Source organism: Micropterus salmoides, unplaced genomic scaffold, assembly GCF_014851395.1.
Source record: "Micropterus salmoides isolate LMB-PRFRI ecotype aquatic unplaced genomic scaffold, ASM1485139v1 Ms_hic_scaffold_19, whole genome shotgun sequence".
NCBI classification, from domain to species: domain Eukaryota; kingdom Metazoa; phylum Chordata; class Actinopteri; order Centrarchiformes; family Centrarchidae; genus Micropterus; species Micropterus salmoides.
Window position 1 is genome coordinate 30,688,124 of NW_024041039.1, and position 23,372 is coordinate 30,711,495.

At 40.0% G+C, this 23,372-nt stretch overlaps 1 protein-coding gene across 1 annotated transcript; it reads right to left on the minus strand.

Annotated features, from left to right (window-relative positions):
• Positions 1 to 6,840: 6,840 nt before the first annotated feature.
• si:dkey-87k14.1 (leucine-rich repeat transmembrane protein FLRT2) lies at positions 6,841 to 12,512 on the minus strand. The gene is given in 3 exon segments (XM_038728012.1): positions 6,841 to 8,615; positions 8,618 to 10,308; positions 11,942 to 12,512. Coding segments are annotated over 2 exon segments (2,019 nt in total). The 5' UTR covers positions 9,836 to 10,308; positions 11,942 to 12,512; the 3' UTR covers positions 6,841 to 7,814.
• Positions 12,513 to 23,372: the final 10,860 nt, after the last annotated feature.

Consider the following 23,372-nt stretch of genomic DNA (forward strand, 5'->3'; position numbering starts at 1 on the left):
AAATTAGTAAATGTAGGCCTACGTGGAAGAAGAACTTCTTACCCGTTTGATAAATAAGAATACTTTATTCTGGTCAAATAATATACAGCGGGATATTTGTGTGAATTAAACAGCTGTCTGTGCAGATTAGCTTCATGTCCCAGGATAGCCTATTTGCTATGACATTACAGCGCCGATGGAAACGTTTAAAATGACTGACAGATGCCTTTCTAATCATGAAAGTAAACCGTTAAACAAAAACACTCATACATCAAAACAATAAAGAAATCACCTGGAAAATCCGAGAAAATAATTAGTTGGGTTGAGTGTGGGTGGATGATTTGTGCGTACATGATTATTCAGATACTGTCAGAGCCAATTCGCGCATCACACCAATGTAGCTCATTTAATCGTGACAAAACAGTGCAAACAGCTGCTGACGTCAAATTATTAGGCTGCACAACATAAAGAGCATCTTTTGCATTCAGCACTAACCTGGTGTATTTTATGTTGTCATATTGTAACAATAGTTACAAGTGGTCCTCCCTGTCAATTCATAGTTTTCAGTCACGTGACATTCGCGGTAGGCTACCTGGAGGGCAAAAACAACAGACCAACACAATGGCTCACGCCGCGACTCGCCATTAGAGACGCCGCATTTATTTGAATCACCTCTCAACCTCTTTAAGAAAAAGAAAGATATGAACACAAACTGCAAGTGTTGGGCACTTCCGAGCCATGTTACAGCACCCGTCGTTAAAAAGCGCCAGGTCCCTGCCGCCGCTCGACTGCGGTAATGTTTATGTTTATCTTGTGGGGAATCCCTCACCTAACACAGCTCAGGCTTGTCTCTTCCTCAATTTGTGCATCAGAAAGTACAACTACCATCCAGCATTTTGGCAAAAGTAAAAAACTCATAGTAACAGTGTATCACTTGCATCCTGGCAGCGTTTTTCATGGAATGTGACGTCTATGAACACCCCTTTGTATAAGTATAAAGTCATCTCCATGGTAACCTGAGACTCCTTGCTTTTTGTTTAGCACATTTACGTCTATTTTTGAAGCTAATCTGCACAGACAGCTGTTTCACAAAAATATCCCGCTGTATATTATTTGACCAGAACAAAGTATTACTTATTTATCAAACGGGTAAGAAGTTCTTCTTCCACGTAGGCCTACATTTACTAATTTTATGCGGAAAAAAGTCACCTGAAGAAGAACATTCTTTCTACGATTAGAACCCAGACCTCCTGAATGTGGGACGCCTACACTGCCGCTGTACTACTGTGTAGCGGTGTTCTGCGGAGAGTAATCCACTCTTACTAAGTGTCTCCTTCGTTGTCAACTTCCGTTGTGGCTTTTTATATTTCCGTTGTGGTTTTTGAATTCGTGTTGTGGCTTTTGTAATCGTGTTGTGACGTTTGTGTTTGTGTTGTAGCGTTTGTGTTCGTGTTGTAGCGTTTGTGTTCGTGTTGTGGCGTTTGTGTTTGTGTTGTAGCGTTTGTGTTCGTGTTGTGGCGTTTGTGTTTGTGTTGTGGCGTTTGTGTTCGTGTTGTGGCGTTTGTGTTTGTGTTGTAGCGTTTGTGTTCGTGTTGTAGCGTTTGTGTTCGTGTTGTGGCGTTTGTGTTTGTGTTGTGGCGTTTGTGTTCGTGTTGTAGCGTTTGTGTTCGTGTTGTGGCGTTTGTGTTCGTGTTGTGGCGTTTGTGTTCGTGTTGTAGCGTTTGTGTTCGTGTTGTGGCGTTTGTGTTCGTGTTGTGGCGTTTGTGTTCGTGTTGTAGCGTTTGTGTTCGTGTTGTAGCGTTTGTGTTTTTGTTGTGGCGTTTGTGTTTGTGTTGTGGCGTTTGTGTTTGTGTTGTGGCGTTTGTGTTCATGTTGTGGCGTTTGTGTTCATGTTGTGGCGTTTGTGTTCGTGTTATTGGCTTTTGTATTTGGCCTTAGACCTATGGGCCACCGTAAATATGAAACAATGACACCACAATTAAAATTACATTAAAAAAATACACACAGTTTAAGAGTACTACACTGTACCACCATCAACATACAACAACAATTGTGCCATAAACAGAAAATGGAAAACAACGCAGCAGATGGAAATAAAGTAGGTTACAACCTACAAGAAACACATTTAAAAATGCTTTAAATATGCCTTTCAATATATGGTAATAATTGTCTTGACTGGGCCAGAGAGGAGGGTTAGGGTTACAAAGACACGTACAGATTGTAGTGATAAAGGACCATAAGTAAAGTACACAGAATTACAAAAATACTGAATAATAATGTACAAAAAAGCTTTACAGTACAAAGAGCTAATTAAACCAGGTCTAACTAAAAGAAAGCCCCTACGTAGCAGATGTAAACATTCCAGCAGAATCAGGGAAAAAGAAATCATCTTGCTGTGCATGAGAGGACCAGCCTCTCTGGCTAGTGACAGAATCCAGCTTCAGACCTGAACTCTGACCATAAATGGATGAAGTGGGTGGCCATTTTTAGCTTTTCTATGTAAGTAACAATGAGCATTATCCAGTATGGGCTTGTTCTCCAGTAGTTGTAGCAAAAACTGGACCATAAAGTTGATGGTACGAGTTGTTTCTGCTAGATCCTTGCACTTGTTGGCCAGATGTTTAAGTTGGGTAGTCAACGTAGCCTGCCCAGGGTGTCAAATACCGACACTTTTAGAAAGCCTGACAAAGCGTCAGTATATGAAGGAGAAGGTATCCTTCCATATGAGACCCCCTGGGCTTTCACGGAGTAACTGCATTTCTAGGACTGTAGTGTGAGTATCTATCTAGGTTAGTCTTAAATATGTGGACACCCCCCTGAAGCCCCTTACCCGTCACAGGATGTGTTCATAAACTTAAGTCAGTGATTGTACGCAAATTGTTATGACCTGGCTCAAGTGGCCACAACCAAACGGAGACACATCATGGCAAAAATTTAACAAAATATGTGTATTTAAACTAGAATAAACCAAATTAATGTTGTTAAAGTCCGGAATATGAACATCGGTGGTTTCAGTAGTGTCAGGGCAGGATGATAGATGGGTGTGCGTGAGAGGGCGAAACAAGATAAATACAACTAAAACAGCATTTCAAGAAACCAAACCAAATGTGGAACCTGTGGAGAGAAACAAAATGGAGTCAGTCAGCAGGAAGGTCTGTAACCTCAGCACAGAAGCTTACTGAAGAATGAGAATGAGGAGTTACAAATACACCACCGGGCAGTGGGCCCAGGTGCCCCAAGTTACTGCAATCAGCCTCAGCAATTCACCTTCCATTGGCCACACCCACACAAGATCCCACAGGCCATCACAATGTTGACCATTTAACCTTTGTGCTAGCAGATAAGGTTAACCCATAGACAGTATATTACTGGACGAAGTCACCCTGCTGATTTGAATGGAGAGCAGTTAAGCCAGTTTTGGACCAATAAAACACTACTACAGGGCTACTTCCTGTTGGCACCAGCGTTTCCTAAGCATGATCGCGCAGCATAACCGTGGTATAATGACGTAGAACAACGGCAGAAACACCGTAATTCTGGTAGCTGCATAGCTGCACCAACATAAAGTTTCACGGCTCAGCATGTTTGTCTGACTCGGATCATCACTGTTTAATCAACCCACCTATAAGGCTCACCTGCCAAACACCAACGCAGCTTCAATGCTGGCCGAGTACGTTTAATCCAAACAATACATCTCTCATGTGCGACGGGCTGTCACAGGGATTTGACGTCATTTTTGGGCCTACATGGATCCCTCCATGCAGGCTTTGGTTGGCTTCACTGTTCGATCCCTGGCTTACCCCCTTGGGTTAACCTCCTTTGTGTTGCTGCGCATAACTCCCACCAATTCACTAGCAAACTGCGGTGTAGTCAGTAAGGCTCACTGTAGTTACACCAAGCTTTATGTTCCTTCCTCAGGGGGCATGAGCTTCTGATGATGGAGAATCAGACTGGAATGCAGCTTATTCATTACCAACAACCAAACACCACGGGCCACAGCAGGACCATTGTAATTTGCACAGATGGAGAGTAAATCTTTTCACCTGACTTACTTCTACTGATTGCATTACCTTTCGCAATCTTTGCTGCACATGTTAATTAACATCCATCATGTGATACATCCATCAGACCCAGCTGAAATACCGGACATCACTCTTCTCTGCTGTCTTGTGCTGAAGGTGTGATATGACTGTGTTAACTAAATCTAAATACATCACATCATGACTGCTAATCATTTACTACTAAGGCCTATTTTACACATCTGACAACATTATGGAAAGGATCCCTGTAGAGAGAGACCTTTTTTAACCCCTTGACGCCTGAATTTATTTACAATAAAAAAAAAATTGTTTTCATTTGCTTTCAGGTTGATGTTAAATTAAGTGGAAATTGTTATTTGTCCATAGAACATAGAACAGATATAAATTCAGGTATGATGTAGGTATGATGCAAATTAGCGACAACAGGCATAAATGAGAAACCAGGGCTTGCTAAAGGTTCCCAAGTATGTATCGATTGGGGAATACAAATGCTATCTCAGCTGCAGTCTGAAAGGAAGAGGTGTGATGCGAATTTGCGACAATCGGCGTTAAGGGGTTAAAGATCCTTTTTGTTTAATTGTAAATGATGTAGAACAGCTGTAGGGATCCTTTCCATAATGTTGTCAGACACTTGTAATAACAATCAGAGCCTATCAGTGGCAAAAACAAGCACTTTGGTGGACGTACTTTAAAGGGCTCAATTGCCTGCAAGGATTACTGGGGCTGCAATTTCCACTTCTCATTATCAATTATGTAAGTAATTAGTTTATTAATCATTGATCTATAAAATGTCAAAACTGAAAAATGTGTTATTAATATATTGTCAATGAGCAGATGGTGTTTTAAGCAGATGACTGAAATATGAGATCATTAGGTCAGTTTAATAAATAAATCAGTGATAATAATTAAATAATTAAAAAATGAATTTATCCCACCTTTGTTCATGTCGACTGATGCTGGTTATTGCAACCACATAATGCATGCTTGGTGTACGTCACAATCTTACAGAAGCCCACTTATAAAAGTATTGAAATACGCTGTTTGTTCTGCCTAGACAAAGATACCTACTCACAGACTGCTGAGGCCTCACATTAGCCACAGCTGAATACTGGGATGCAATTTTGCACAAAACAGAGCCGTAGATTTTACAGTTTAAAAGGGATTTATGGCTTTACGGCCAGTATGGGCAGGAAGAATGATTACAATGACAAATAACTATCACAACATATACATTTACCACATGTGGGTGTTGTATTAAGACAGACTTAAAAAAAAGAACCTATCCTTTACATTGGCAGTTTTAAGATAATTCCATAGCAGTTTTATGATAATTCCAGGTCATTTTGGGAGTATTTATTTCAATTCTAATACCATGTCACTTATGTTGTGACATTGTACTCACCAAAGTGTTGCTGAGATTTCAGAAAATGTGACACTGTTAAAACTAAAAATCCCTCAGGTCAACAAACACAAGCAGTCAGACAATCAGACAGGTTGTAAACGAACAGTTTATCCAGATTATCTAAACCACTTAGTCAGTCAAAGCTTGTCTGTAAAATGTGATGGATTACAGACAGTTTGACAACCTGGGGTTTTCTCGGTTTTCTTGGACTTCTTTTAAGATATCAGCAATTAACAAGATAAAAAAAGACCCAAGTTGTTATATCCTTCAAGATTTGGCCCCTGACTAGCTAAGAACATGGTTTTAAAGGGAAGCTAGAATATTTTTGCAGCAGTCTCTCCTGTCTTTTGTTCCTGCCTCAGTGTGTATCTATTAACACCAACACAGAAAGATCCAATGTCTGCTTCAGCGACAAGAAATATGGATCTGTTGCCATTAGTTACAAGTTACTGTACAGTTCATAACCTTCAATTGCAATGCAGGACAATGCAAACTGAACCAAACTTTATACAAATCTAGCAGATATTTCAAAAAGAGTGTAGGAGCTGAAACTCAATAATTATCAAAGAGTCGCTTCACTATAATTATTTTCCCATCACGTCATTTTTTTGTCACTGTATGGAGCAAAGAGAGTGGAGCCAGCAGCTGCTGGTGCATACTTCAGGGCAGTGAATTGTACTGAAGGACGCAGATGTCTCTGGAGAGGTGGTCAGCATACCGGGAGCTGGTCTTGAGTTAATCTCCATTTGCTCCACTATTTTGACTTCGTACTACAGGTTTGGCTCTTCTGTTAATTTAACAATACTGATGTCTAAACATCAAGTAGTAAATGTAAAAGAAAATCTATATTTTATCCATTGTTGTCCCATAACTGCACTGTACTCGCCTCCCAAAAAGGTGAGTACAGTGCAAAGTTTGTCCCGGTGTGGCCTGGCGGTGTGGCCTTTTTGATTAAGTTTATGGAAATATATGTATATTTATATTCTGCTTTGCAGGGGGGCAGAACCTGAAAGTTGCGTGGTTCTCAGAGTTTCAGATTATGGAAGCTAGAGGTTAAAGGTCATTAAGTCTTTGTAGTGGATTGATTGAAGATTGTATAGCTTATCTGACACAAACGTAATGGTTCTAAGCAATGACCGAATTGAAGTCACACTTACTATAATGACACTTTACATGTCATAAATGCTCCTTTAATTCTTTATCCAGGGACAAAATAATCTAATATGCCACAGATTTAGACTATTGTTTGACTGCTTTGTTCTCATGTGCATGCCCACAGTAATGTCTTTGTGACTTTTGAGCAATGGGATGCTTCCCTCTCCAAACAGACCTATCACTGAGCTCTCCTAGATAAGTATACAACAGTCTGAGTCAGTGATCATTCCGGAACAGATCATGAGGAATAAATTCATTATTTGAGATATGTTTTTAATTAATTGTGTAATGATGTAAATAAATAATCAAGAGCAAGAGGTTTCCTCAACAACAATTCCAATGAATGTATATACAGTACACCTGTTGTGCAAAAACAAGGATTCAAAAGACATTGTAAGCGGAATTCTTCAAGGCACAAATATATACTGTTTTACCATAACATTATTTTTGCTGAACAAAGGGAAAGGGTTGGTTCTTAATGGGTTAAACATGGGCGGATGTGCTTTTTTGCAGCTCACTCTGTGACACCCACTATCAAACACAGCTAGCATTATTAACATGACCCCTTAACTGCGATAATGTATTTATCTTGAAAAGCAGGTGAAAGCACAGCGGCCTGCCACTTTCTGTGAATGTTTAATGAGTGTGACCTTTAAATTTTCTTTTGAAGCCGAGAGAAATTCATAAAATTTGCATAAAAATATGTCCTTTTCCTAGAGCTGGAATCTAATGATTTGCATCTCTACTAAGTGTAGTGGCAATTAAACAAATGTGCCATATTACTGTGATGACTTGATTAAAACAAGTCAGAGGAAAAGTGTGGTGGACTATATGATTTCCAGAAAACTATGCCCTCTAGTGGTGAGTGTGGCAGATGTGTGCCTGTCTCTTTTCCCCTTTTGTCATACAGAATTCTACCAGCTGGTTTCGGTACTCTTGTGATGCACTGCTGCTACAGTGTAGATTCTGTGTCTGTTATGGTTACAGCATACAATGACTTCAAAATCCTTCACTATTAATCAATCAATCAATGTTTTTGTGCACATAACTCAAATTCACAAATCCAATAACCAATAACTTATAAATCTGATGTTGTTATATAAAATATATTGTCCACTTAGTTGTATAAATTACATTTCTTGAAGACACTGGGGTTTCAAATAATATTAACACTGTATAGTGCCCAGTAAAGTGTGGGTAGTTGTCAGTAAAAAGTCTCCTGATGCTCTCTAAAATTATCATGTGCAACAAACATCTGCATCCTGAGCATTGTTCTTGCAGTAGACTGTGCTGTTGTTCCCAAGGGGGCAGTCTTGGAAGCCAATGCCCCCATTAGGGGTGTAAATAGGCTGAATGTGGAAATCTCCCTTGAGGAGCTGCTCATTGTTGAGTGAGACTATCTGGAAGCTAGTCTCAGTCATTTCCAGGATGGAATTATCTTTCTTGGTGCCTGCCTCGCAATAGTCATCTTTTCGTCGACCCCGGTTGTATTTCCACTTGATGGAGGACTTGGAACGCCTCTTCTTGTGTATGTGCCAGCAGAAGATGCTGAGGAGTACCACCAGCACCACGATTACAGCCCCACCGATCAGCCCAGCCAACAAGAAAGGTGAGCTGGGTTCCTGTTGTGTGGCCTGCTCAGGCCCTGATGGTCTTTTGTTGTTGTCAGTGCTGAAAGTCGCTGGTGTGGTCATGGCCTCTGTGCACACAGTATCGTCTTTGGGCCGATAATTATTGAATGCATCCAAGGGAATTACACAGATCCGATATGTGGATTTTGGCTCAAGATTAGCCAGTCGGATCCACCGGTGATCCCCACCCACTATCCTCTCCCTGACGGTGTCCCCTGTCAGACTGGGGCCCATCCTGGCCCAGGTCACCTTGTAGGCAGTGACTGGAAATGCAGCCACCCAGCTGACATGGATAGCCGAACCATTCAGTATGGCAAACGTGACCTGCAAAGTCTCCCTCCGGGGGTCCAGAGGTTGCTTAGTCCTCACCCCCCCTCTCTGGTTGAATAGATAGGGTAGAGGGTGGGTGATGTGGGGAAGGGTTGCCTGGAGGAGGAGGAGGACACATACTGAGAGATCAGTGGAGAGTCTGTGAAAGATAACAGGGATGGGATCAGAGTGGTGTCAGCTGGTGAGGTGGGCAGGGGTGCCGTCACTGTGGTCTGCGGGCACTGGACCAGCTCAGCACTCAGCTCCCTGATCACCATGCCCCGGAACTTCTCAGGTTTATGGCACATGAAGCCGCGCACATTGAGCGAGGCTGGCAGAGATTTAAGCCATGACACCACCCATTTAATGCTGCAGTCGCACAGCCAAAGGTTGTTACGAACAGTGAGCTGTCTGAGACTGACGAGGCCATCAAAGACCCCCTGTGTCAATGACTGCAGCTGGTTGTTGGAAATATCCAGCCTCTCCAGCTTGTGCAACCCTGCGAACGCCCTGACAGGGATCTGGTTTATCTGATTTTCCTGAAAGTTTAATTTGACGAGCACCTCCCCTGGGAGGAACGGTGGAGGGTATGTGAGTGAGTTGCGGGCCAGGGACAGCTCCCTCAGGGTGACCAGGTCCTGAAAGGTCCCTGGTGCAATCCCTTCATCTGTCAACAGGTTCCCATCCAACAGGAGACGGTGCAGGCGGGTGACATTCCTAAATGCTTCCTCTGCGATAACTGCAATCCGGTTCTCGTCCAATCGCAACTCTTTCAGATCATCTGGAAGACCAATAGGCACACTGCTAAGGTGGTTTTTGGTGAGGAAGAGCATCTTCAGGCTCACTGCTTCGCGGAACGCTCCTTCCTCCACCCCTACAGTAGAAATGGAGTTATCATCCAAATGCAGCTCCTCCAGCCAAAGAAGCTGCGCCAGCGCCAATCTGGAGATGGTCTGAATGTTGTTCTCTTGCAGATGGAGAACTCTTACATTTTTGGGCAGGTTGATGGGGAACTCATCAAGCTGGTTGCCATAGAGATAGACAGTTTCCACGGAAGCCACATTGTGGAGCTCCAAGGGAAACCCAGCGTTATTGATTTGGTTGTTGTGGAGGTACAGGGTCTTATAACCCTCACCAATTCCCAGAGGCACTGAGGTCAGGCTCCGCTCATTGCAGTAAACAAAGGTGCGATCACAGCGGCACTCCTCGGGACAGTTGGAGGCCCGGGAGAACTGGAGGTGAAGGCCTAACAGTATAGGTATCCACGGCCTTATAAAGGAGGCCCAGTCCTTATTCCATAAACGCCACTGTATCTCCATTTCAAATGGATCAGAAAAAATACAAACACCAAATCAGAGAAAAAATGATAAGAAATTAGTATTAAAAAAAATCCAACAGACCAGTCATTAGATTTTGGCGGTTGGCTTAATAACACCACCATGTCCAGCCTGGTGCTGAAGAAGTTCTTGAGTAATCCCTTGGTAATTAGTTGTCCTAAGCTTCCCAACACAAGAGCAATGGTCTCATTAGGCAATATGATTCCTTCACCAGCCACTGTCCATAATTGAGCTGGCAGACATTAGTAAAGCTACATCACATTTTCACCCTCTCTTCTCTTTTACCACCAGAAACAGCTCTCTTCATGGTACTCAGCGCTGACAGAGCCATGTACAACACACAGGAGGGTTATCATTGGACGTCCTCTTCCTTGCTTCCTTTACTTTTCAGATCACACACCGCTGGTTCTGCAACAATAAAGCTTCTCTCAAACTTGACATTTGGATCCAGAAACCTGTTGCAAAATAAGAATAATGGGAAAATCAGTCCTCAAAATGTAAGCTTTCCACTAAAGCCAACCAAATGATTTATTTTCCCTTTCTACCCCACAAATGCAAAGTGAGACAATTGGGGGAGCAGAGCAGTGTGCATACAAATGACTTATACATTTGTTACATGTTCCTCAGACACGCAGCTAGAGCAAAATGATATCTGAAAAAATACCAAGAGCAAGGATGTGATAGAATTATGGGAAAAACAAGTTTAACAAGTGTACGTGCAGATTTCCTAAAGTGAGTTCTAATCTAAAATGAAAACATACACTAAGAGGATTCACATTTTTTTCTTTCAACAGTTGATAGCCATGAACGTGAACAAACTGACAAAAAGACCATTTAAAACACAGCAGCCAAAAGCATTTTGTGAGAAATGAGGTGTAAGGTGAGCTAAGGAGACGACTGGTGAGCGCTATGAATATGTTAAAGGAAAGACTCATTCTTAGGGGGAATTACCAAAACGGGGTGTCAGATGGTGTGTCAGATATTATTATCACAATACTTGATACAAAGCCTAATGTGGTAACTGTTACTATTTTTTTTACTTATTTAGTCCTCATTATTATTCACATTTATTGCTAAATTAGACTTTGCCTCCCTCTTTTCCCTTGCCTCCTGAAGTTTAGCTGTGCTGGAGGAGAGGAGGAGTGCTGGACGGTGATGAACGCAGCCTGTCAGCAGAGATAAGATGAGACAAATTCCTTGCAAACTAAGATCGATGTGGGCCTCGCAATGAGGAAAGGTGCTATTATGCGCACAAGGTCATACAATTTAAACAAAGTGGAGAGATTTCCTCAACAGCATCACAAACCAAAGCCTCATTATTGAGGTAAACTCAAGACAAATATCAATAAACCTGCCTATACCGCTGCATTATGAGTCCCTGTAAATGAAGGGATGATCATGTATTATTAGTTGTTGTTAACTGGGTGGTAGTGATGATTAATGAAATGGCACCAGGCAGCAGCAGCCAATTGACAGATTGCATTGATTTGTGGCCAAGGCAGTTCAATAGTTATGTAATGTTCCTTGGGGGGCCAAACAAGGCATCAAACTGAGTCCAATTATGGTGACCCGACCTCACCTGGTTTTTTGTCAGCAGGGACTTTGGCATCAATCTTGTAAGGTTTATTCATGTGCTCTTGCAAAAGGTAGCCTCTATGAAAGAAGACTGCCTTTGTTGTTTAGCAGCACTGTCCTAGTTTGGAAATAAACTGGCGGGTAGTTCATTTGGTTTGAGCCTTGAGAGAGTGCAGTCCATTTCAAGTAACTACTATACTGTAATTCATGAGGACATTCCCTGTATTTTTGCTTTTACATTGTTGTTTATTTATTATTGTTGTTGATTGTAGCCTACTGATGAAAGAAATGTAGTCCTGTACGTTTATTACAATGAAGTAAACTGTACTAAAATTGGTACAATTTTCCAATTTATTCTGGCTGTAACTGCTTATTCTGACAATTGTTTTGACAGGAATAAGTTCACCCTGAACAAGACATTCCCATAACATTTGAACATGGGAATAAAATGAAATTCTAGGTTAAAAATACATTTTTACCAGTACATACTGCATTAATTTATAGTTTTCTTACCTTCGGGAACGCAGAAAGTCTTGCTGCTGCACATCCAGCTCGTCCTTCCGCAGACCGCTGCGCTCAGACGCGGCACAAAGTCCGCATCCTGCCCGCTGCGTCCGCTCCCAGCTCCCGCTCCCGCTGCGGCTTCTGACTGAATTTACTTGGTTTTCCGGTGGTGGAAAACTGAGGCATTATGCTGAATATGCAAGGTCCTGACCGAAGCAGCCAGGAAGGGAAGGAATTTCAGGTCACCAGCGGTCGCCCCACATCTTTCTCCCGCATTCCCTCAAACACACTCCGACAGCCTGAGAGTCCCGGCCGGCCGCGCTGCTCCTGAGCTGCCGGTGAAGTTCCTCCGCTGTCTTCACAGGAGGGGAAGGGGGCATGAAGCAGAGAGGAGAGAGTTAGAGACTCCCAGCCTGACCCCCGCCTCTCCGTCGATAGCAACCCGGTTCATAGTCCGTAGTCTAGGTAAACTGTTCCAGAGACTGCCTGGTCCGTCCTGGAGCCCGAGACTCTTCTCTGTTAACGAACTGTCTCTCTCTCCCTCGCTCTGTCACTACTCATGCATTTCTCTCTCTCTTTCCTCACATCCTCCTTTATCTCCCACCCTCTCTCTCATTTCGTGGAGGTGTGCGTTTATAGTTTACGTATTTTAAACTGTATAAAAAAACGACATTTCCAGCCTTTTTTGATAATAAAAAAATGTAATGTGGCACAAAATCACATCTTGTATAAATAACATGTCATGTAAAAACAAACAGAGTTTGTATTTTGCCATACTTTGATTAAACACAAGTTGGTTTAAGACTATGCACTAAGTAAACTGAAATATTAAAGTACCAGGAGAAGATTTTGACACAAGGCCCTTCTGGAAGACAAGATGATGTAAGCATGCAAGAGCCACCTTTGATACTTTACAATTAAACTTTTAATTGTGTTTTAGTGGTAACTGCTATACTGATAACCCTGGGCCTCTGAAACACAAGATCATGCTTAACCCACTGACTCTATAAACAAAGCTATCATTTGTCTAGTTATGACCTAGACACTTTTCATATCGTTTTGTATTTTGGGGATATAACAGGTTTATTTTGCTTCTCTCCATGTTGTTGCCTTGTTGTTGGATATCAGCAGGTGACTGGCGTTATATTCTATTACACTAAATATCCACAAAGAATATTTATGCAATTTACTACACAGCAGAGAGAGAGTTCACAGCAGTCGTGACGTCTCTTCTGAAGATCGACATTCAGAACAAGGTTTTATATCATTACAACAAGGTTGGACTAAAACAGTAGTTTGTGGGCTGGCTAATAAGGAGCCTGAGAGAGAGTCTGAGAGTGAGAACCAAAGACGAACAGAACTCAGGAAATCTCAGACAGGTTATTTAACAATCCAATCTGATTCAATCTGTCAGCAGCCCATTGGGCTTATCTCAACACCTTTGACAATATCTCAGTCTGCGATGGGGGTTTGTCTGGTAAATTGAATTCACATGTAAGATCAAGAAAGCTTCTCAGAGGCTGTCTTCCTGGATGAGTAGCTCAAAGGTTTGCACACAGTGATGTGCATGAAAATAGAAAAAAAACCACTCCAGTGATAAACAAGTGAATGGAAGGTTTCTTCCACATTATGTAATTACATACGTAAATGGTTCGGTTGGTTGTGTGTATTCTTTCATTTATTTGATTTTTGTTGTTGGTGCATGAGATGTACATATCCAATGTAGGATATTGTGTCGGAAATTATATGAATGTTCTTTAAGCCTCGTGCTGGTGTTAGCGTTTCCACTGCTTGCACCTTTTGCAAACACTTTTGGCAATTCTAAAAAATAATTCACTATACAGTGACGACACACATTTTTCTACATTATATCACAACATCAATTTTGCTGCTTTATGACCAAAAGAAAATGTTCCTTTGATAACTTGTTAGATTGTGAGAGAGAAATATAGATGACATTCCATAAAACTAATTTTGACAGCAACTTCCGGTCCCGCCCCCATACCGGATATGTGTATGTATCTGATAAGAGGGGTGTATCCGGTCCCGCCCCAACCGTAAATATGTGTATGTAAGTGATAAGAGGGGTGCGTACATCCTTCCGTTGTGTGTTTTTGACTAATAATTGGAGGAGGTTTTTCATTGATTTAAAGACTTTATTAAGTAATAAAACATGAACTTGAATGAATTAACTAGTAGGTGTTTATGGCAACAAATTTATCATTACAAATAGTGTAGCAAAAGTGAAAACCTACTTGTAATAAAATTTATAAATATGAAATATTATAAATAATAACAATAATACATTTACAATAATAATAAATGAGTAGTATTTTAAATGACATATTCATTGGTAGTTTCCTTTTAGTAGTTTGATTCAGGGACTGGACCTTTATGTGTGAACCCACCCTTGAGGATTATTGTAGAAATTTGTAAAGTGATGTATATGAAGAATCACAATTACTTAACACCACAAGGACATTTTTACACTCTGTAAATATAATATTTGCTGCTTTGCACGTATCAAGTTCCAATAGACTGTATATTGGTGAACCAAAGATTTAAAAAAGTTAAATTAAAACACTTAACTACCACCTTCACTGAAATAGCATTCTTACAGAAGAAAAAAGACTGTTACTTATTATGTTTAAAGTTAAGCATTCATGAATGCAACATTTATTTATAAAAATACTCACCTTTACATCTCACACTAAGCCACATAAGAGGGGAAAAGGGTTCACTTCATCTGGCACATTTTCCAAGTCTGGTACTGCTGAGGAGCACTCCTCAAGTTGACTGTTGTGCTGACAACAGTATTGATTATGAAATTACATTTTCATTAGCAAATTACTCTTCTAATTTGGTGAAGAAGTTAGAGCTACTCAAGTAGCGGCGTAAGTTTCGGCGGTAATGACTCCCGGTTACGCCAATCGGAGGTCACTAAGATTAAAGTTGAGTCGGTGTGTACATATGCAAAAACAATGTCGGACACCGTAGTTTTCTCTGGACCCCTGCCAAATCTGACCAGTGATGACATGTATAGCCGCATGTCGTCATTCCGCCGCTGGTTGTCGAGGTGGTGTCCAGCAAACGATGTGGGCTTTGTTGATCATTGGCAGACTTTCTGGGGAAGACCTGGTCTGATCCGGAGAGACGGCATCCATCCCACTTGGGAAGGAGCACCTCTCATTTCTAGAAATCTGGCCAAGTTTATTAGTGGACCAAATCCATGACAACCCAGAGTTGAGACCAGGAGGCAGAGTCGCAGTTTAACACACTTCTCTGCCCTTCTAATTCAGCAGTTACCCACCCAAAACCCTACGCAGAGTCGCAGTCTAACACACTTCTCTGTCCCCCAACCATTGAAATTATTTAAATCAAAGGTAAACAGAAGAGGAGCTGTGCATAAAAACCTCATAAAAATTAAAACCACAAGAGCAATAGTGCAAACGAATAGGAGAGTTAAATGTGGACTCTTAAACATCAGATCGCTCTCTTCTAAAGGTGTACTAGTAAATGAACTAATATCACATTATGATATTGATTTATTTGGTCTTACTGAAACCTGGCTGGGTGATGGAGAATATGTTAGCCCAAATGAATCCACCCCTCCCAGTCATATTAATACTCACATTCCTTGAGGCACAGGCCGAGGAGGTGGAGTTGCAGCTATCTTCGACTCTAGCCTACTAATCAGCTCTAAACCTAAACTAAATTATAACTCATTTGAAAGCCTTGTTCTTAGTCTTTCGCACCCAAGTTGGAAATCACTGCAACCAATTCTCTTCCTTATAGTGTACCGAGCACCTGGCCCGTATTCTGAATTCTTATCTGAATTTGCAGAGTTTTTGTCAACTTTAGTCCTTAAAACGGACAAAGTTATTATTGTAGGGGATTTTAATATTCATGTGGACGTTGAGAATGACAGCTTTAGTACTGCGTTTATCTCTCTGTTAGATTCCATTGGCTTCTCTCAGAGTGTTCATGAACCGACTCACTGTTTTAACCACACCCTCGACCTTGTTTTGGTGTATGGTATTGAAATTGAACATTTAGTGGTGTTCCCACAGAATCCCTCTTTGTCCGACCACTGTTTGATAACTTTTGAGTTTGTATTGCTGAACTACACGCCATTGGGCAAAAATTTCTATACAAGATGTCTGTCTGATAGTGCTGTAGCTAAATTTAAGGATGCGATTCCATCAGCTCTAAATTCATTATCAAGTCACAAAGTAACGGAGGATTCCTATGCTAATTTCAGTCCCTCCCAATCGATCATCTTGTTGATAGTGCTGCAGGCTCGCTGCGAATGACACTCGACTCTGTAGCCCCTCTAAAAAAGAAAATAATAAAACAAAGACGGTTAGCTCCATGGTATAATACTGAAACTCGCAAATTAAAGCAAATATCGTGGAAACTTGAGAGGAATTGGCGTTCCACCAAAGTGGAAAATTCTCGTTTAATTTGGCAAGATAGTCTTAAAACTTATAGGAAGGCCCTCCGTAATGCTAGAGCAGCGTACTACTCGTCATTAATAAAGGAAAATAGGAACAACCCCAGGTTTCTTTTCAGCACTGTAGCCAGGCTGACAGAGTCACAGCTCTATTGAGCCAAGTATTCCCATAGCTCTCAGTGGTTACGACTTCATGAGCTTCTTTAATGATAAAATTCTAGCTATTAGAGACAAAATTCACCAAGACCTGCCCTCAACTGGCACCAACTTATCTCTAAACCCAGGAACCTTAGAAACAGCTGTAGAACCAGATATATGTTTAGACTGTTTTGCTTCCCTCAATTTTTACCAACTAACTTCAACTTCATCTAAACCCTCAACCTGCCTCTTAGACCCCATCCCGACTAGGCTGCTTAAAGATGTTCTACCCTTAGTCAGCACTTCTATACTAGATATGATCAATCTATCTTTATCAACAGGCTATGTACCACAGTACTTACCACAGCTGTAATTAAACCTCTTCTGAAAAATCCCAAACTTGATCCGGATGTTTTAGCCAACTATAGACCTATATCTAACCTTCCATTTCTCTCTAAGGTTCTGGAGAATGCAGTTGCGAAACAGTTGTGTGACTTTCCACAAGGATCTGTCCTCGGACCAATCCTGTTCACTTTATATATGCTTCCTTTAGGCAATATTATCAGGAAATATTCCATAAGCTTTCATTGTTATGCAGATGATACTCAGTTATATCTATCGATCAAACCAGATGAAACTCATCAGTTAGCTAAACTTCAAATGTGCCTTCAGGATGTTAAAACCTGGATGACCTGTAATTTTCTAATGTTAAACTCAGATAAAATTGAAGTTATTGTTCTGGGGCCTAAGCACCTCCGTGACACATTATCTAAAGATAAAGTTTCCCTTGATGGCATCGCCCTGGCCTCCAGCACCACTGTGAGGAATCTTGGAGTTATCTTTGATCAGGACATGTCGTTTAAATCTCACATTAAGCAAATTTCAAGGACCGCCTTTTTTCACCTACGTAATATTGCAAAAATCAGGAACATCCTGTCTAAAGATGATAAAAAACTAGTCCATGCATTTGTTACTTCTAGGCTGGATTACTGCAATTCCTTATTAGGCTGCTTGAAAAAGTCCATTAAGACTCTTCAGCTGATCCAGAATGCTGCAGCACGTGTTCTGACAGGAACCAGGAAAGAGATCATATTTCTCCTGTCTTAGCTTCTCTGCAGTGGCTTCCTGTAAAATCCAGAATAGAATTTAAAATCATTCTTAAGCTCTTAATGGTCAGGCACCATCATATCTTAAAGAGCTCATAGTACCTTACTACCCCACCAGAGCACTGTGCTCCCAGAATGCAGGGTTACTTGTAGTTCCTAGAGTCTCCAAAAGTAGACTAGGAGCCAGAGCGTTCAGCTATCAAGCTCCTCTCCTGTGGAACCAGGTTCCAGTTTGGGTTCAGGAGGCAGACACCATCTCCACATTTAAGAATAGGCTTAAGACTTTCCTCTTTGATAAAGCTTATAGTTAGGGCTGGCTCAGGTGAGTCCTGAACCATCCCTTAGTTATGCTGCTATAGGCCTAGACTGCTGGGGGATTTCCCATGATGCACTGAGCTCCTCTCTCCTCTACTTTCTCTCCCTCTGTATGCACCTCATCCCATTATTGCATGTTACTAACACAACTTCTCCCCTTTCTGGTAGTCTTGTGCTTTCTCGTCCCTCTCCTCTCTCCTCCTATCACTTCCTGCAGGTTTTCTGGCTCTGGAGCTGTGGAGTCTGGATCTGTGGTTGCGAGTCACCTGCTGCCCCCGTGTTCCTGCTCGACACCCTCTGCTACAATGACTATTGTTACTAGTCCTATTGTTACTAGTCCTATAGTTATTATTGTTATTATAATCATTAACATTACGATTGTTACCATTAACACTACTATAAATATCTGTACCATTTTTCATTTAGTCTATAGCAACATCACCTTTACTGTCTGTACCTCTGTGTGGATGTTGTGTAGGCTGCCTCCCTCCCCTCTCTCTCTCCTTCCATCCCTCTCCTTTTCTCTCTGTTCCTCTCCTGTCCTCTCTCTCTCTCTCTCTCTCCTTCACCCCCAACCGGTCGAGGCAGATGGCCGCCCACCCTGAGCCATGGTTCTGCTCGAGGTTTCTGCCTCTTAAAAGGAAGTTTTTCCTTGCCTCTGTCTCCTAGTGCTGCTCTTGGTGGGAACTGTTGGGCTTCTGTAAATAGCATCATAGAGTACGGTCTAGACCTGCTCTTTTATGAAAAGCACTGTGAGATAACTGTTGTTGTGATTTGGCGCTATATAAATAAAATTGAATTGAATTGAAAGTGCACATGAACATTGAACTCAACAAGGATGGCAACAAAATGCACACCAAAGACAGTGTGGACCAAACGGTATCTAGACAAACACTTTCAGCAGTCTATTCAACTATCTTGCAGTTTGCAATCCAACAAGTTTGCGGCAACCATTTTTTTCACAAACTATCTGAATTACTTTAAATGCATACATCCATATAAAAAGTCAAATTGGCTTCCATGTAAAATCTATACAGTCTCCCATTTTACAATCTTATGTTTGCACCTATATGCAAAATTTTAATACTAATTTTCTTGATAAATAACAAAGAGACACACAAACATCAATTTGCACCTCAATTAAAGTGAAGCGAAAAATCAACACAGCCGATGAATTGCACATGCTTCAAAACAAACAACCAAATTAAGCATCTAAATGATTATTAGTATAGATTTGCTTGATACAATGAGTTTTGTTATTTACTTTCAACAGTAAAAATCTATATTTAAGCTTAAACATGTTAATAGTTAGGTAGGCTCGTAAGTGTCATTGCGGAATTATTCTCAAAGTTATGTACTCACTAAGACCTTTTTTAGCTTTTTTTTAAAGAACCAAGTCCAAGTGAATAGAATTTATCAGAGGAGGAATGTGCACCTGATTCTTACAGTCAATCAGAATAGTTCATGGGAAAGCACAGCAGGACGTTCAAAATATTTGCAACCCTCAGAAGAACTTAATATTAAAATGTCCAACACTAAGACTGTAGTCAACACAACACAGAGTGAAAATACTTGTAGGGAAATGAAGCAAGTACAAGTATCAGGAGTTTGGGCTAAAGCTCTTAATGGAAATACTGAGGACACGTCTGTTAAGGATAGTGCTGAAACTGGTGACGATCAGTACATCCAGTCTTTAAAGACATCCTCTTTAGTAAGTAATATAACCTACTGCTACATTTGTGGAAAACCAGTCAAAATGTACACGTCATTTAAAAAGTTTTGTCTCTCCACATGGGAATCAAGAAAAGAAACGTTGGAATTAGCGTACAACACATGATCAACTATATGGTGGTATACTAGCCTGTACATTCTGCAGGGATGGAGAGAGTCAGGCCATTGATTCATTGCATGTAGGCTAAGCAAAGCTACCGTATTTCTATTAAATTATTATGTTAAATATATTCTTAATACATGTTTTTATTTTCCACCCCAATATATTAAAACCGCTCTGGAAGGCACATCTCTACAGGAATGCCCCAATAGAAATGTTTAACTAGCAAGCTGCTTTTAAAGCTATTTTAATGCTAGTCAGTGTCAACATCACCAAACTTTAAATTTAAAATTAGTGTCTTCATTAGTATTTTGTTGGACAGTACAGCTGCTGTCAGTTTGATAGATATTGTTACAGACTTTTGTTGTTGAAGCTGCTGGTTCCTGTTGAGCTTTGGAACGTGCAATAAATGTTATTAGCACAGATCACTGTTGAGCCAAAATAAAAAAGCTGATTTTTATTCTTTTACCTATAGGAGATTTATTATAACCTTCTGTTTTATTATCATCAACAGAAAACTACTGTCCTGTTATGTCAACAAAGTAGCTAACTAGCATTTGAATACTTCATCCCCAAGGGAAGGGTTCTGGATTTCATGACCTCTGTAATAGTCTTATTCACAGGGATAATGCAGGTTGCACACTAATTAGCAAAAGGCAGCTGGTTCTCAGTAAAAGGATCAAACTTTAGCTCTTGAAGTTTCCAGTTAATGAAGTTGTAAACTATAATTTTTTATAATTCTAACTTTTTTTACTAAAGGGAAAGGGGAGGCCTGTTAGCACGACTAGTTATGAGTAAGGCTTTAGTTTAGAATGAGGGACATAGTCTATATGTTATTGAAAGACTAAATTTAGAGTTATTTGGACGCTGTTAACACTTGTAGTTTTTTTTTTTTTGCTACATAAGAATTGTCCTTATTTTGTAAGTGTAACTACAAATTAAATATTTAGTTTAGATTACAATATTCTCTTAATAGAAATATCCCATTATTTTATTCATCCATGCTGGAGTGTCGCTCCATGCTAGCTAAGAAGGAACTAAGAGGGAACTCCGTGTCATTACATGCCAGCCAACAATGGACGTTTCTGTAATGCAGTCAATAAATAAAATGCAATCCTATAAAATTTAGACTGAAGAAACAAGTACATTGCAAAATTGATAGAAATCTTGTGGTCGTAATAACTTGTCAATTTCATTTCACAATATTTGGGGACAGAATTATTCCAAAGGTTTAGTAAAAGTTGATAAACCTGTTTTAGTGATTACTTACAAAAAAAAATAAAAAATAAAAATAGGATCTTGCTGCTGAGCATTTTAGTCCTAATTTCTAATCATGAAGAGCATGTGCTGTGTGTGTGTGATATGTACTGTGAGCTCTTACTAGTATTTATTGCTGCTCTTACTAGTATGTATTGTCAGTTGTAGATCTGTAGTTGATGCTCTGTTGATGCTTGTATGTTGTTCCTCAAATGTAAGTCGCTTTGGATAAAAGTGTCTGCCAAATGAGTAAATGTAAATGTAAGAGCAAATACAAAATAAGATAAAGATGAAGACCCTTTAAAAGGCCTACTTCACCATTCCACAAAGGTCATAAAAATGACCAACCACCACAGACAAACCTGAATTCCCCTAAGAGAAAGTTTAAATGACTGCACTAGTGTTAATAAGACATTTTATATAATTGAACCCTGGATAAAGTACCTTTTGCTGCTAATACTGCAATCTTTGATATTTGTGCATGCATCCAAGTTTTTTCTGAATAACAGGTAAAACTGTAAATTCTCAATAAAGTGGCCCTGAATATTTTTGTATCACAGAGAAATGTTACTACACTGAAAAGAATCATAGACCCATTTAGTCGTGTCAACTTACTTCTTCTTTTTAACTCAAATAGCTCTGACAAGTTTTGGATTTTGAACTCAACTGTATGAGTTTTAGAAAGTTAAACTTGCATTAATTCATTGTGTTGACTATTTGACACTTTTGTTGTGTTGATTGAACTTCCGTATGTAAGTTATCAGTTGAAAAAAAAGGCGAGAGTATGAGGATTGCCTAGGTGCTGCGTCTTTTGAGTTTGAGAAAAACATATACATAATTAACTAATTATTAGGATTTAGCAAGTACTCGGTTAAAATGAGTATCCGGTACAGATACTTTCTATGAGTATCATCAGAGTAAAATGTGGAAAATTTCTGTTTTGTTATAAACTATAAATATATGAATATAAAAAAATCAATTACATTCTCTGAAGCTCAATTCTGAGGCTCTTCTGTAAATGGTTTTCTAATAAATATAGAAAGTTCTGATAGAAATTTCAGTCTTAAATAACTTCCAGTTAATACCACCCACTTATAGATTAAGCCCCACCAATTCTGAGCACAGATACAGAAAATTTGGTGCTCTTGCTCACCCCTGCTAATTATACACTGCAGATAAGTCATATATTCTAATTCCAACCAAAATATAGACTATATAGAATATCAATAGAATATCTGTGGTAAACAAGACTAGTGCCACCGGTGGAAAGGGTTCCAGACAACGGCCTTAAGGCCCTTTCAGAAAGGAGGTGACATCTGCTGCTATTTTGAACTTTGACCAGCAAGCTACCCTGCCCCGTCACAAGTCATTGAAGATAATAGCACAGTAGTGCTGTTGTTGTGGTCTGTCTTCAAGGCCCTTTATAGATGTAAACTGAAACAAATTTGGAATTTAAATCCCTTAACTTGAAATGGAAAGTAGTATTAATTTGGTTAAGTTGCTTTAACTTGAAACTATGAGTTAGAATAACTCAAACTAACATTGGGACAACTAGAATACTGTAGTTATATCCACTTTATGAACTTAAATATATGAGTTGAAGGGGTGTGGAATTGTATGTTTGTTAGACAAGTGAAAGCAAGTTTCCTTGAATGGGCAATGTAATATAGATAGTTGATTTAACTCAGTATTAAGTTCAAACAACAAATTATCATTAATTAAACAAATTGTATAACGTAACATCATGAGTTCAAACAAAGCTTTTCTTAAAGTTGAGTTTACTCACATTTTTAAGGCAGCAATTGAACTTAAGTTTTTAAGTTAGTCACCTAGATAATTTTTACAGTTTAACAATGATGTTAAAATTTCCATTTTTGAAAGAAACAAAAAGTCTTTAAGAGATACAAACACTCATTAGCTGAAAAAAATTCACCGCATGGAGGTCCCCTCTTTGGTGGGTAGATGCTGCTCAAGGATTCAAGTGCCCTCTTGGCAGTTTCTTGAAGACAGTGAATGTTCTTGTTTTATTTTCACAGACTCCCATCATTGGTCTATGGTAACCCCTCCTAGTCTCTTATCATTGGCTCATGGCTAACTCTGCCCATCCTCTTATTTTGTATGTGACAGCATGTGGGAGATAACTGGTGAGGGGTTGGTGATTATTATTATATAAAGTCCAAACTCTTGTCTCCGGCTGATAAAAATAGGTTCCTGTTTCAAAAATGAACTCTGTGTGATAAAACCAGACCGTTTTTAACAACCGGAGTCTGGGGTTATAGATAACTCTATTCCATAACTGGTCTACAAGATTAGCTGAAGATGCTAATGACAGTTAAAACA